The 14,405-nt window shown below is 34.8% G+C and overlaps 1 protein-coding gene and 2 non-coding genes across 5 annotated transcripts; all 3 read left to right on the forward strand.

Annotated features, from left to right (window-relative positions):
• The first annotated feature begins 1,907 nt into the window (after positions 1–1,907).
• LOC131044101 (U1 small nuclear ribonucleoprotein C) lies at positions 1,908–8,867 on the forward strand. 3 transcript variants are annotated; one of them, XR_009105621.1, is made up of 7 exons: positions 1,908–2,089; positions 3,802–3,848; positions 3,953–3,995; positions 6,789–6,830; positions 6,924–7,206; positions 7,877–8,402; positions 8,586–8,867. XR_009105621.1 is itself a non-coding variant. In XM_057977351.1 (6 exons), the coding sequence occupies exons 2-6, from the start codon at positions 3,841–3,843 to the stop codon at positions 8,341–8,343; spliced, it is 843 nt and encodes a 280-aa protein (XP_057833334.1). In that variant the 5' UTR covers positions 1,908–2,089; positions 3,802–3,840; the 3' UTR covers positions 8,344–8,867. The 3 variants fall into 3 exon arrangements, 2 of the variants coding, with proteins under 2 accessions (XP_057833334.1, XP_057833335.1); XM_057977351.1 differs by having other exon boundaries at positions 7,877–8,867; XM_057977352.2 differs by having other exon boundaries at positions 1,929–2,089; positions 3,806–3,848; positions 7,877–8,867.
• An 842-nt stretch (positions 8,868–9,709) lies between these two features.
• On the forward strand, positions 9,710–9,772 carry LOC131044124 (small nucleolar RNA snoR101). Its single transcript, XR_009105622.1, has one exon. It is a non-coding gene; the product is annotated as a small nucleolar RNA snoR101 (small nucleolar RNA).
• Positions 9,773–10,222: 450 nt separating this feature from the next.
• LOC131044125 (small nucleolar RNA snoR101) lies at positions 10,223–10,286 on the forward strand. Its single transcript, XR_009105623.1, has one exon. It is a non-coding gene; the product is annotated as a small nucleolar RNA snoR101 (small nucleolar RNA).
• Positions 10,287–14,405: the final 4,119 nt, after the last annotated feature.

Consider the following 14,405-nt stretch of genomic DNA (forward strand, 5'->3'; position numbering starts at 1 on the left):
CTGCATGGTCTAGACTGTTCTCTTTGAGGACGTCCCTGCCGTGACTACACCAGTAGGACCCGACTTGCGAAATGGTGAAGGTCATTTTCGGCTAAGCTAATGAAGGCAAGAAGAAGATTTTGCTGCTTCATAGTGATACAAACCCTTGGCGGGGACCACCCCGTAAACCAACGAAAAAGGATTCTTAAGGGGCTTCTCGCTACCTTGCATAGTTTTCAACGATGTGGTTTTATGCTGCAGGCTAGCGGGAATATAACATAAAGGTTTTGTTGTTTCGCCAAGAGGGTGGCCCCCTTGACAAAATAGCGATAAAGGAACTCAAGTGAGACTCAGTCACAAGATGTTTTTGCTACTTCAATATGATACAAAGGAGATTTAAAGACTGCAAAATGGCAATAGTTTTCACCATTTCGCGAAGACATAAGGCGTTGAATTTTCAACCGCCATGAAGCAACGAAAGATAAATATGGACCTGACCCACCACCTCGGACATCAACAATCATCAGATCTTCATAAAGGCCACATCAGACAACAATGTTTTAAAACTCAATGAAGCTCTTTGGAGGGCTGTGTGGCACAATCTTGCACATCCATCTGCACTCGCCATGAGAGATCGAACGACTAGAATTCAAATTTACAGGTGTAGGGTAATTTTAATGCGTTGTTCGATGACTGATTGCAGACTTAGTCAGTGGTCGATATCTGATCGGATTTTGATCCAACAACCATGATTTTTTGGCCATTACTCTAGATGGGACTCTGCAAACCATTTTCAGATGCCACTTGCGGCTCTTCAATGTGGATTGAAAACTTTTCGGCTCTACAAATGTACTCAACACATAATGCGTAGAGAATATTCTCTTCATCTACAAATATTTTGTTTCTTTCCAGATATGGAGGATATTTTCAGACATTGTATACATGCTATCAAATCAATCTGTTGATTTGATCCTCTCTGATATTTTGTAACCTAACCCTAGGTAGGGTTAAGGTTTCTTAACTGTAATTCAATCTCAGTTATGCCTGAACTATAAAGGTAATTTTGTAACCCTGTTACAGGGATCTTCTTTCTTTCTTTTGCAAAAAACTTATGTTTCTTTATATTTGTAAATTTGCTTTGCCTTTACATGAATATAATTACTTGTCTTGCCTTATTTCAATTCGTATAATCTGTGTAATTCCATTACCTCCTTATATGAATTCATCTTCTTTTGTTTCCTTTGCATAGTGACTGTGTTGATCCCTCTTTGGATGTCATATTTGGAGTAATTTCAGTCCCTCTAGCCATTTTACAAGAATTCCAACCTTCACTCATGCAAATAGGGCGCTGATTTAGGTAGAAATTTGTGCATATCTTGGGTAGTTTTATTGGTGCCTTATGCAATTATAGGCAGGGAAGATCACATCTTAAACTAGGTGCAAACCTTTTTCCCTTTCATGCATTCCTTCTTCCCCTTTTCCCTCTCGAATCAATAGAGTAGGATTTATATGTGTTGGGTTAGTCCAAAACTTGCATCAAATTGATAAGGAAGCCGACCTTCTCCAGAGACTGAACTTCACATTTAACAAGGTCCCACACTTGGAAGTTGTTTCAATGTGTCACAGAGTTAATGAACTTGAGAGTTCATCAAGGGTGCACACTTTTATGACAACAGTTACTTTATTTTATTTAAGTTATTGTATTTAATTTTTTAATTCTTAAACAATATTTATATTTATTTTTAATTAATTAATTTAAGTCATTTAAATTAATTTAATTTATTAATTTAAATCTATACTAAATTTAAGTTATTTATTAATTTAATTATGCACATTCATATACACTTGAAATTAGATGATTTTAGTTTTTATTAACACATATTGAACAATATTATAAATTGAATTAAAATATATCTCATATATATGTATAAAATCGGCGTGACCCTTCGTACAAGTGCTGCAAGTTATCTGTGTCGCTTTTTAACCAGACGAAAGCATTTGTTTATAATTATATAGTTAGGTTTTGGTTTTTACGGGGTTTTATAGAAAAGAATCGTGGGAGCTGTTATTCTTAAACTGCTTTGCTTTCTACTCTTAGCGCCTGCGTCCGGTAAGTCTTAACCTATGATCTGCTCTATTTTTTCGGAGTTGTTCTGTTCGTCCACTAGTTTTATCTCCAAATTTGTACATTCCTGTGTTTTCCTTCGATTAGACGATCGATTTCATATTTTATTCAGTCCCCACGAGCTGATTTATACATTATTTTTATGAATGTCCTATTATCTGGATTTGAAGTTGAAAAGGATTTCGCAGACCTCTTTTGGGGCTTTTTATTTCCTTAGGAGAAATGGATGCGAAATTATTTTGAGGGACAGAAAAGTTCAATGAAGCTCACGTAGAATGTCTTTTACTAAATAGTATAGCATTTGTTGTGGATGCATTTAAGCAATGCCATTTTTTTCCCGTATACTGAATGGGAAGGGCAGTTGATTTCAATAAAAATACTTTTTGCTCTTAACTGAACTGAATTGTATGGTATTAAGTGATTGTGGAAACAATTTATTTTTATGTTCTAGGTCTTTTTTGTTTAAATTAAAATGATCTTGGGAAAAAGATGTCCATTTATTACAGTTGTAGCCCCCTCCACTCCCACCTTATCAAATTATTTCAATGTGCCGCCGTAATCGGGTCTGCTGAAGAAAATTTTTAACTGTTTTTTCTCATTGTTTCCATCAGTGCCTACAAGTGGTATAAACATTTGGAGTTCTTGTTTTTCTCAATTGGCTACACGTATGTTGTGACCATGTTTAATATTTCTCTGGTGTTAATCCATCTTAAAGCAGATCTGTCATGTGCCAATAGTTTTACAAACACTTACAACTCCCTGTTATAGGTTTTTGGGACAGTGCTATTATACTCATGTTTAAGTATGATGCATTTTTACTGTTGGCTCACTCATATGTATACCATGGATTATAGCTAGCATCTCTCAACATGGTATGTTGCAAGTGGTTACCTGCTCCAGGTCTGCAGAAATGTGGCGTTTGTCATAGACTAGATGATTCTGTCTGCAAGTAGTTTGTTAAAAGTTTCAAAATAGTTAGATGCATCAAGCATTGGAAGAGTATCGAGTTTATATCTATAGCACTCAGGGGATTGACTGGAAATTTCAGCAATTTCAGAGTTTACGTACATTTCCTTTTTGTTTGCACTAAAAACTGCTCCCATAAACAGTTTTAAAAAACAATGAGATATTTTAAGCCCCCCTTATGAGCCATTACAGTGGCAATGCTGACATTGTAAACTGACTATCTAGAAGCAAGAGAGAAACAAAAAATGCATATAGAGTAATGGAGTTACTAAAAATATGCAAGGAAGGTATTAGGTGTTAGATGGACCATCCAATAGTTTTGAAATTTGAATTCTTTCATTTTAGTCTGCAATTGTCATTGTTGTTGATGAAAGACAGGGTTGTGCTTCTTATCTGAGAGATTTAAACTAATTAGTTTGTAGTATAAACATGCCATAGTTGCTGATTTACTGCTTGAACAGAATCAAGTAGGTCCTTTTATTAGAATCTGTTAAGTTTCCTCATAATGTTGACATATAATATGTCTATCTTGTTTTAATCTCTTGATCAAGTTTAAATTGCTAATTGTAGAAGTAGTTGTTTACAAACAGCATAAATTCTTGAAATCATGCTATGAATTACAAATTGTGAGAATGGTAATAAATCTGCCAGCATATTTATTCTAGAATTTAAAAAGACAAAAAAATCACTCGATTGCTGTGAGTTGATCTCATTGATCTTTTGTTTGCAAGGAAGAGCAACTGAAGGATCCTGTTATTTGCCCTTGCATCATGCCAAGGTAAGAGGAAATCTATGCAATGAAATTGTAAGGCTTGATGTAGTTACTCTGTTTCCTGTTCCCTTAAGCATAATTATTTAACAATGCTGTGTTCTAATGTGAAGGTATTATTGTGACTATTGCGACACTTATTTGACACATGACTCGGTAAGTTTTTTGTGATCTAGTTTTTTAGTTTTTCTGTTGCACATGGGTTTAGGTTTTATTATTAGAATGAGAATTCAACCTAAGATTTGAGTTTTAAATGTTCAACTTGTTATTTACTTTCAAATCTTCATTTGCTAGAAAATATGTTTTTAAAGAAGTTTTTCAAAACTCATTAATGGTTGTAATAATTTGATAGTTTTCATGGGCACTAATTTGCATTATTATTTGACAGCTTAATGGATGACATTTGGTGTTGTTTTAAGTACACAAATACTAGTTAAGATGTTTTATGTAAAATATCTGCAAATGTAAAATGTTTGCACAGCACTATCTAGATTAATTAATTTAATTTTAATTGTTAATGTTCCATCACATTGAGAATCACACAGAAGTATTGTATTTTGTCTATCGCATTAGAGCATAACTACAGTAAAACACATGCTCAAGAGAATACCTAGGGTTTAAACTTAAAGGAATGGGATACACTTTAGAATGTCTTCCATTATGAAACTTGAACCAAATACAATATCCCTTATCTGAAATAATGATTTGAGTTGTCATGCATTCCAAAATTGATATTCGAAACAATTTGTGAATTTTTCCATTAGTCCATATGCCTGTGTCTCCTTGCTAAGTTTTGCCTGAATTTTCAACTGGCTTGCCAAGTCAATTTTAATAAAGCTGCACCCACTACTAGGATTTGTGGATGCACTGTCATTCTCTCTTTGAATGCATGGACGAACCTACAATATTGAAGGTCTTTGGTTGGAAACATCTTAACAAGAGATTTTGAATTCTTTTCTCAGCCTTTTTTCCCCTTATGATATTTTTCCTTTTTGATTCACATGTGGGGTGCCCTTTGCATTCCTACAGGGAAGAATAACTCATCCATTTCTCCTTCGATTAAGGCCACTATCTTTGCTTTATTTTCCTTTCATGTAGCTAAGAATGCTTCTTCATCTTATGATTCCCAAGTGTAATTATATTCTCCAAATTTATGAGTATCTCCTGTCATTGTTGATTCTTCATTTTTGTAAAAATCTCTTAGAAATATGTCTTGTGAAGGCTTAAAAAAATGCTTTAAAACAACAAACATTTCTTTATAGGAACCCTAGATATCTTCACGAATCACCATATCAGAATATCCTCACCTTTTTTATGGGTCTCTAAAAGCCCTAGATTAATTCTAGGAGACAACCAATCCGCTGCATAAGTATTGGTTTGATGTGAGAATTAAAATTGAATTTATTTTGTGTTTCATATTTTTGTGATGATAGGTTTTGTGACATAGGCATACCTGGCTATTGTTCTTGTGTCATATGTGCAAATCACTTAAGTAATATATGATTTCATCTTTTTTTTAATGATAGCTCTACCATTCATAGAAATTTTCTTTTGCTAAAGCTAAAAATAAAAGAAACTGAAAATATCAGCCTCAACTGATACTGAACCCATCAAGCTGGGGCATCAAAGAACTATGTGGAGGATTTATACTACTTTAAAACAAAGGCAAGAAGCTTATCAGTGCAACGCTCATAAAAATGCAAACAAGACCAATTATGATTTCTCAATGAAGCATGTAACCTTGTGTCAATAGTAATGTAGATTAGCACTTCTTTCAATTGAACAAACCAAGACAATTTTAGGTCTTGCCATATCTTGATGTTAAAAATCAAGCACACTCTCATCTAACGAGCACAAAATGTTGAAAATAAACATTGATTCACTCCCATACTGTCTCTATTTGAATTTCTATGTTAACTATGTCATAGAAGGTTGCCATTGCTGGTAAAGTAAAGACAATGGACTGGATCACTTTTTTATATTCTCGCAAGAATGTACAGGATTAAAACAAGGAGATTAATGGCTGCTCCTATCATGCAGTTCATGATACGCTCATCTTGTTTTCTTTTCCTCGCCCTTACTGTCTCTTCTGAAATAACTTGGAAAAAATCAGGAGACTAGAATTTGAAATTTTTTAAAAAACCCCCGTGTGTTCCCGTTGAAGCAGATAGCCAACAAACATAAAGACAGAGGAACTAATTGAAACTTCGACCAGCCAATCTTCCTTAACTTGTGAAGGGACGGAGAATGTACTCCAAATTTCAAAACCACTGAGCTTCTTGACGCTCTCCTTATTCATATGATAAGGCCATGGTTACTCTCTGGGGCAAGGCATAATCAGCCAATTCTTCCAACTTCCTTCTCTAACACAATCTATTTCTCTGAGTACCCCTCCAAAAGTTTACCAAATTAATGCTTCTGACCTTCCATCTCAGAGGACAGAGGATCAAATATCTGCAGGATCTTGTCAAATTCCAAATGGCCAAGTACTTGGGGAGAGGAAAGGTGTGAGCAATCTGAATGCTTGATGAAAGGTACCTGACATTGGATTATTTCACTCTATTAATTGCTTTTTTTTGCTGTACTCTCCAATCAATTTTAGTCATTAATGCTTCAGATTTTAACCCTTAAGAATCTTGGCAATTGCGAAGAGCCCCAAAGAATGACATGATTTAAACCTGGACTGAATGCAGAGAGGCTTGAATGAGCTGATCATGTCCACCAATGTTAACAATTTGATTTTGTAAGAAAAGAGTTAGATTCGATTCTATCAATGATTCATTTTTGTGCTTATTTTAAGTACTTTCCACTTATGAAAGGCATCTTGGCAGCTTGTTCAAAGAAATATATAATTATTTTTTTTTGATAAGTTTTTTGCTTCCTTAGTTGACGTCATTCATTTCATTCATGTTCCATTTGTACAAAATTTTACTTTGCCTCTATTTGCAGCCTTCTGTCAGAAAGCAACATAATGCAGGGTACAAGCACAAGGTATGGCCATTTTTTTGGTATAATAAAGTTCAAAGCTTAAATGGTTGACAGTTTCTAGGAAACTTCCTGTGATCTAATTGGACTGTTCTCCAGGCAAATGTTCGATCATATTATCAACAGTTTGAAGAGCAGCAAACTCAAAGTCTGATAGATCAGAGAGTCAAGGAACATCTTGGCCAGACAGCTGCATTCCAGCAACAAGTTGGTGCAGCTTTTCAGCAGCATCTTGCTTCTTTGTCTGGGCAGAGACCTCGTCTTCCAGTCTTGCCTCCTCCTACTTTGCCTGTTCCAGGATCAACACAGCTGCCAAACAGCCAGCCTTTGGTGCCTCCTTTTCGCCCTCCTGTGTTACCTCGACCTACTACAGGTCCTCCTGGTATGAAATTATTTTGGTTAGCATTTTAATAATGGAATAGGATTAGGATATTGATTATAGTTTTGCACAAAATGTTAAACAGAAGTTGTTTCTAAGAGGTGATTTGAGCTCTAATATAAGGCCAGAGGTAGTTTATTGCTAGAAACTATAAATTAATTTTAAACACATGTTATAACACTAATTCTATCTAGTTGATAATTATAACACAAGTCAGTGGTTAGTGTTAGGTGTACAAGATCTTTTGATGTTGATTACACTGACCTGTGTTTCAAGTGTAGTTACTAGGTTTTAGAAATTCGATTTGTTCAGGAGGTCAAAATATTTGGAATTCTGGAATTAAAAAGAATGGAACTATTTTATAAGAAATTGAAAAAACCTGACTGAATAGATGAATCCGTCTGGTCTTATTATTCCTGCCAGATTTGGTTTACTAACTATTGATTTTTAGTTATTTTTACTTTTTGATGTTAATTTTATATCTGACCTTTAGATTGGAAAACGAGTCCTAGTTTTAAACCACATTTGGATTTCCTTTGTTCTAACTTCTTTTGTCTTTGTAACAGTACCTTTATGTAATTTTATACATTATTGTAGAGGAGTTTTAGTTACCTCTGGATCCTGGTCATTCACGCTTACCTAATGTGTCCTTTTGCAACACGCTATTCTGCAGCTTATGGTGTTTCAATGGGACCATCTCCTACACTTAGACCTCCTGGTGCAACTGCAACATCTACTCCAGGTATATCACAGCCAAGTGGCTTGCCAAGGCCACCTCCCTTGACTCCTCCAGTTGCCACAGGAGTCCGGCCTTCAACACCTACCTCATCACCTATGGCCAATGGAGGTATGCCTTTGCCATCTCTTTCTAGTGCTTCTGGTATGTATCAAAACCAACAGCCAAATTCTGTTCCTACAAGTGGAGCCTATGGGACTTACAATTATGCAGCAAACCCAACTAGTTATTCCCAGCAGGGTCCATCTGCTGGGTTACCAAATTATGCTGTACAGCAGGCTCCCAGAGTATCTACACTTTCTGCATCTTCTGCAATTTCTACTACCTCAACTCCACCTTCAGCAGGAAATTCAGATGGTTATATGTACAGTCAAGGTCCTACAACTGCATCACATGCTAATTAATTGGCTAGCAATTCAGGTTTGGCTACATCTGGAGTAGCTACATGTTATTGAAGCTGAAGGTTGCACTTTCTTGCTAAGCAGGATTTAATTTCATGCATGTACTTGATATGCTTCTATGCTTAAGTTCTGTTCAGCTTTACTCTATCCTGTTAATGGCTAATTTGCAAGTGAGCTTTGTAGGTATTTTTATGCATAAGGAATCCTAACGATGTCTTGTTGACTGTTTTCCACGGAGGTTTCAGATACATCAGTGGATTACTCCTCATCCTTATAGTATGTCATAGCTTTCAAAGGTGATGAGTAGATGAATCTCAATTTAATTCAAGGTGATGATTTACGGGTTTGTATCTCTTTGTTTCTATTTTTTAGATGGTTAGTGAGATATTCTTATTGCCAAAAGAGGAAGGGTTTAAAAATTTAAGTTCTTATCTTCACTTAACTTTTGCAATGAGTAGACCTTTTGAACTATTGTTCCGACTTCCGAGGCTTATGATATGATTAAATCTGTATGGTTAAGTTGTATATACCGGAATGAGTTAAAAGAGTGAAGTGGTATTTTATGTTTTATGTTGCTGTAATTATCCATTTAAGGGATTCAGGTAAAAATTGTGGGAATATTTTATTTATCATATTGTTGTGGTGAAGTGAATCTTCTTTAAAGCTTCACCACAATCATCGAAATGCTGGTGGTGTATTAATGGTTTGTGCTTATGACATTTTCTGCCTTTTATTAATTAATCAATTATTCCGTTATTTTAAATAAAGTTTAGTTACTTGATATTAGATGCTTTTGTTGGAGGCAAAGCCAGCTTGGTGAAATCTAGAATTTAGATAAAAACCAGCAATGATTATCATATAAATCCATAATATATAGGTTACAAAAATCTGTCATGTGTATTGTATGCATAAATGTATTAAATACTAAATGCTTTGTTTTCTTTGAATGACCTTTCCAAGGAATAATGGTAAGTTGTCGGTGTTTCGAATTTTATTTAGTTTTTTGGAGAATGAGGCTGCTTTTAATCTATACCTTTTTAGTGTGATAGATTTGAAACCCATTAGTTGTAATTAGATGCACATGTAATTGTTGGTTTGTACATTTCATAAATATTTTATGTACTTGATTGAGAGCTGAAAATTGTGGTTTAGTTGGGTGAATTTCCTAATTAGTATGATAAATATTTATCTGTTGAATGCAATATTCAATTAGGAATGTTCCTTAGAAGCATTTGGGAAGAGATGTTGTATGAATTTTGTGATTAGTATGGTTTGGTTGTTTGAGTATGGTTTTACTTTTGTTGAGTCTGGCTTTACCCTGGGCAGTCTCAGAATATAAAACTACTTATGTTACTGCATGGCAGATGATGCTTTACACTTGATCGCTGAAATTCAGGTAAGTTAAGTGATGCAAACACTTGTTGCTGATGCCAAATAAATTGAAATAATCAGTCAATGGGTTTATAGTTATACAATATGTTGTTTATCTGAATATCTTGTTTTTGGTTTTATAGAATAATTTGTCTCCAAGTAGAATTATGTGAAGGTAAGATAAACAAGATTTGCAACAACTTGTTGCAGTACGTCTCTTCTCCTTAGCTTTTCATTGTATAATGTGAATAATTGATCTTTTACCTCTGACCTACTAACTATGCAACAAAGCAACATTCTCTTAAAAAAGTGTGATTTTACACTTCACTGTAATTGTGCCTGATTTGACACCAATGTGGTCAAACGCTTTTTTCTTAAAAAGTGTTGTTTGAAAGAGTAATTTTTTATCTGTGATTCGGCACTTAAGGAGTTTTTCTAGCTGCAAGTTTGACTTTTGTTGGGAATATTGCTTCAATGTAAGGAACCCCTTTTATATTGCATGGCAGAGGACGTTTTATGCTTGATCTCTGAAAGTCAGGTAAATTGTAATGATGAAAACACTCGCTACTGATGTCATGTGTTTATTACAAGATAGTTTTGTTTGTTTCGAAGACTTATTTTTTCTAAATTAGTAGATTTCCACAATCCATGAGATTGTCTGTATGCCGCTTCTGGATTTGATTGCATGCAAAAAACACACAATCAAATCCAGAAGCAACATACAGACGACTTCTTCTTTGTCATAACGAAATTCACAAATTCATAGTTTTTCATTCAAATTAAATGAAAACAGTGTAGATTACTTATTTTTACTTTAAGTATACTTCTTTGAAGGTGACATGGCAAAGGCATACAAACAGCTGCTGGGGTATATAACATTAACACAGTTTGTCATCTATTTAAGTTCTTTTTGGTGGGTTTCCCTTCTCACAGATAATTATTTTATATCATAAAATTCTCTCTTTTGTTTATTTTCAGCATTCTTGATTCTTTGTTAGACATAGGTCACCTACTGGAAGCTGTGCATCTCACATTAGTTTTTCTCGCATTTTATTCTGATTAAGTTAGGCAGGAGAACTTTTTATTACATTAGTGCTGGAAGTTATATCGATGTGCATCTTCAATGGATTGGCAATGCAAGATATTTCATAAACTACACAATTAAAGCAAATGAAAGTGACAATTCTTAGAAACTTGCCTGCAAGTTTGCAAGAGATGTTTTTCAGCATTTTGTCAGTTTTATGTACGTTTTGATTGCTTATTTTACTTTTTAATTTTACGAATGACATGGTATTATGTAGGGTCCAATAACCAAGTTTAATTTAACCATTAGAATAATATGATACATACTAGATATAATACTTTTATTAACCTAGTTTTATTCAAATCTGATGTCTACTCACTTTGAATACTGATTTCCTGCACATATTTAGTGGTCACTGTACTTGAACAATATGATGATATACAAGTCTTTTTAGCTTTTGCAAGCTGATAGTTTTAAGTTATTTAGGAGTTACTTGGTTTACACTCAATCATGAAGCATATAGTTTTGTTGGTTATTCTGATTGCTTATTGTTTAATGTAATTGGGTTACGAACATGGTGACAAGACTTACTAAAGAGGCTTTGTAGTGGACTCTTATCCAATAGCCAATGTACCTTCGAGGAGTGCAAGGACAGCTTATTTATCATTGTTTCTAGCCATGCGGGACATTATATGACTCTTTTCTATTTAAACTGTTGGCGGGCTATGAAATATGATTTTTGATGTAAGAGTTCTACTCTTGATACAACTTTTCAAAATTATAAAGTTTTTTCTTTCCTTATTTAACCAGTTTGTGCATTTGATTTTTGTCTCCTCCATTTCCTGTTTGCACCTCTTTCTTCGAGAGCTCTTGTTGCCATTATTGACAATATTGAATTGTTGAAGCAAGCAGCAAACTTTACAAAGGAAGTAAATAATTTCTTAGAGTTATGTACACCAATCTCTCTTTAGTACTAAGGCTTCATCTCTGGCATATAGCAGAAAGGGATTTGGAGGATGTGACTAGGTTATTCGCTAATGCACATAAGGATTAGAACCATAAGCATCACCAAATTTACTATCTATGGTGGCCTCCTTCCTTTAAAAGCAACATGGGCTAAACTACAAAATAATTCTTGATTGTGTGAACATGTTGCAAGGATCTTCTAGCGATTCAACTAGTTACCATTTCACTAACTTGGATACCTTTCCTTAAGGTTCTTGGTTACCAAGCTTTAAAGCTTTTCCATGATCACACATAGAATGAGTGAATCCCCAAAATTGAAGCTAAAATATTGTACTTGCTACTCAAGATAGATTATTTTAAAGTGACAATTAGATATGTTAACTTGTAGAATCTAGGCTAAAATTAGTCATCAAGAATGGATCATCCTTGAAGAAAACTTTGTGATGTTGTGTCCTTGATTGCTTCATTTTTTTTGTTGCACATGGAGGTTAGGATTTCTGTGTTCACAACCATGGCTTCTGACATGGGGGCAATTTCCCGTTGGGTTTAGACTTTATAGCTATCGTGCATGGTTCTTCTTCATCGTGTTTGGAATGTGGGGGAAAGAGTTTAAGAGATGTCCCAAATACCAATGTTAGGGTTAGCAAATTGGGTGATTTTTGTTTGGGTCTAAGATGTAAATTTTGCTCCAAGAGTCCCAACTAGGGCCAATTGTTGATGGGTGTTGGGTTGTCTACTCTTGCTTTTGATACCGACAATAGATCCATGGAGATTGGTTTGGGTTGTGAGCCCTTGAGTGTGGTGTTGAATACTAAATGTAAGTCTTTTGAACCTTATTTATTTTCAGTTGTTGAGAAAAAGGAAGGCTTTGAGAGTAGGGTTGAGGGATCTTCCATAGTTAGGGGAGAGTAAAATCAATCCTTGTTTTTTCTACACCATTTGGCACATCCCAAATATTTGTATCGATGGCCCCATGCATGATAGGGAAGAGTTTTTAGAGGATCATGCACTTATTTGTAGATTTGTAAAAAGTTGGCCCAAGTTGTGTGATCTCCATGCTTGAATCAATACCCATTTGAATGACGACTTTAAGTGTGAGATAAGCATTTTTCCTTGTGCAAAGGGATTCTTCATTCTTGAGTTTGAATCCTTGGAGGACAAGGAGGAAGTGTTAGAAAAATGGTCCATGGGTGTTTTAGGGAGACTTTTTATGTATGAAGGCTTGGTATCCCTCCTTCGACCCTCGAAATAAGATCTTCACTTTTGTATTCTTGTGGGTTCAACTCTCTTATTTCCCCATTCAATTTTGGGATTTGGATTTTTAACAGTTCATAGGCAATGGGTTGGGTAGATTTTTTTGTGCCTAAAATGTGAATCAAATACAAGAGCACCACTTGTGTTGGGATTTGTATAGTGATGGATCTATCTAGTGGTTTACTAGTTGATATTTTTTAAAAGTTGGAGAGAGGAATTGGAGGCAACAAGTAGGTTATGAAAAAATAGTCTTTAGATGTAGGAAATGCTTCTCAATGGAGCACCAAACATCGTAGTGCCCAAAATCAAACAATTTTGATTTTGGAAAACCTACTAAGTGTAGCACACCTGCTTGGTGGATTGGAGTAGAATCCTACCATTATTTGATTTCTTCTCAAGTTAAGTTGGGCACCATTGGTCTTGCTTCAATGGATGACACAAACTATATTGCTACTTATTCAAAGACTTCTCAATAGGTGACTACGAGGTCATGTTTGTGAGGCTCTTTGGACACAAGTCCTTTTGAGCCTCAGAAAAGCCTCATGGGTTGTGAAGCTCCCTTGGCTTAAAACTCTTTACTCACCTCCACAAGTTCTCTAATTTTGGATTGACTTAGTCCCAAGGCTATTACTAAGCTAGTTCAAGAGAGGAGTTGGGGAGAGGAAGAACCTTTTAAAGGAAGAAGACCATAACACTCTAGTCTCTTCTTAGCTTGAGCATTGGTGCATAGAGTTTATAAGGGAAAAAATCTCTTTCAAGTAAGCATTAGATGTTAATATTTGCCTCAAAAGGGGGTGATAGTGGTTTGGATGGATGTCTGTCAGAGAAGGGGCTTATTGGGAATATTGCCTTTTAGTGAATATTGTAATTTGGTATGGAATTTCTTCAAAAGTTATGTTGACAACCAAGCTTTTAGCTGTCTATGTTGTAGCATGCCTTGTTACAAATAAATATAATACATCTATTACAAATAAAAAAAGAATGTGGCATTCTTTTCTACCTAGTCTTATGATAGTTGTCTTTTTCAATTAGTTACACAATTAGCTCATGTTTATAGCCAATTGTATGTTTAGCTCATGTTTTTTATTAGTTCATGAGTAGACATTGTGATATAAAGATTAAACTAGGACAAAATGATATTGGAGACCATAGTTAGACTTTACAATGAACTAAAACTATAAAATTGAGTCACATGAAGCGGTTTGCCAAGTCTTTGTGGAGGATTGCATTAATGCATGTTGGATAACACAAATTAGGTTTTGTATTGTTAAATGACACTTGCTTTAAAATGAATAGCTCTTAGGTATTGGCCATAATTTATCAACATTTTCAAGGTTATCTTGATTCTTTAAAGAAGAATTCAAAGTGCAATATTCATGGCTTTAGGATTGCTAATTCAAAGAATTAGAGGGATCCCTTGAAAATCCCTAATAAAGAATTAGATTGTCTT

Source organism: Cryptomeria japonica, chromosome 4, assembly GCF_030272615.1.
Source record: "Cryptomeria japonica chromosome 4, Sugi_1.0, whole genome shotgun sequence".
NCBI lineage: Eukaryota > Viridiplantae > Streptophyta > Pinopsida > Cupressales > Cupressaceae > Cryptomeria > Cryptomeria japonica.

Excerpts from the sequence above, each read along its gene's own strand:
- LOC131044101 (XM_057977351.1), top strand. Across the intron at positions 3,996-6,788 it reads CTTATTTGACACATGACTCG|CCTTCTGTCAGAAAGCAACA; the intron begins GTAAGTTTTTTG and ends CTCTATTTGCAG. Across the intron at positions 7,207-7,876 it reads ACCTACTACAGGTCCTCCTG|CTTATGGTGTTTCAATGGGA; the intron begins GTATGAAATTAT and ends GCTATTCTGCAG.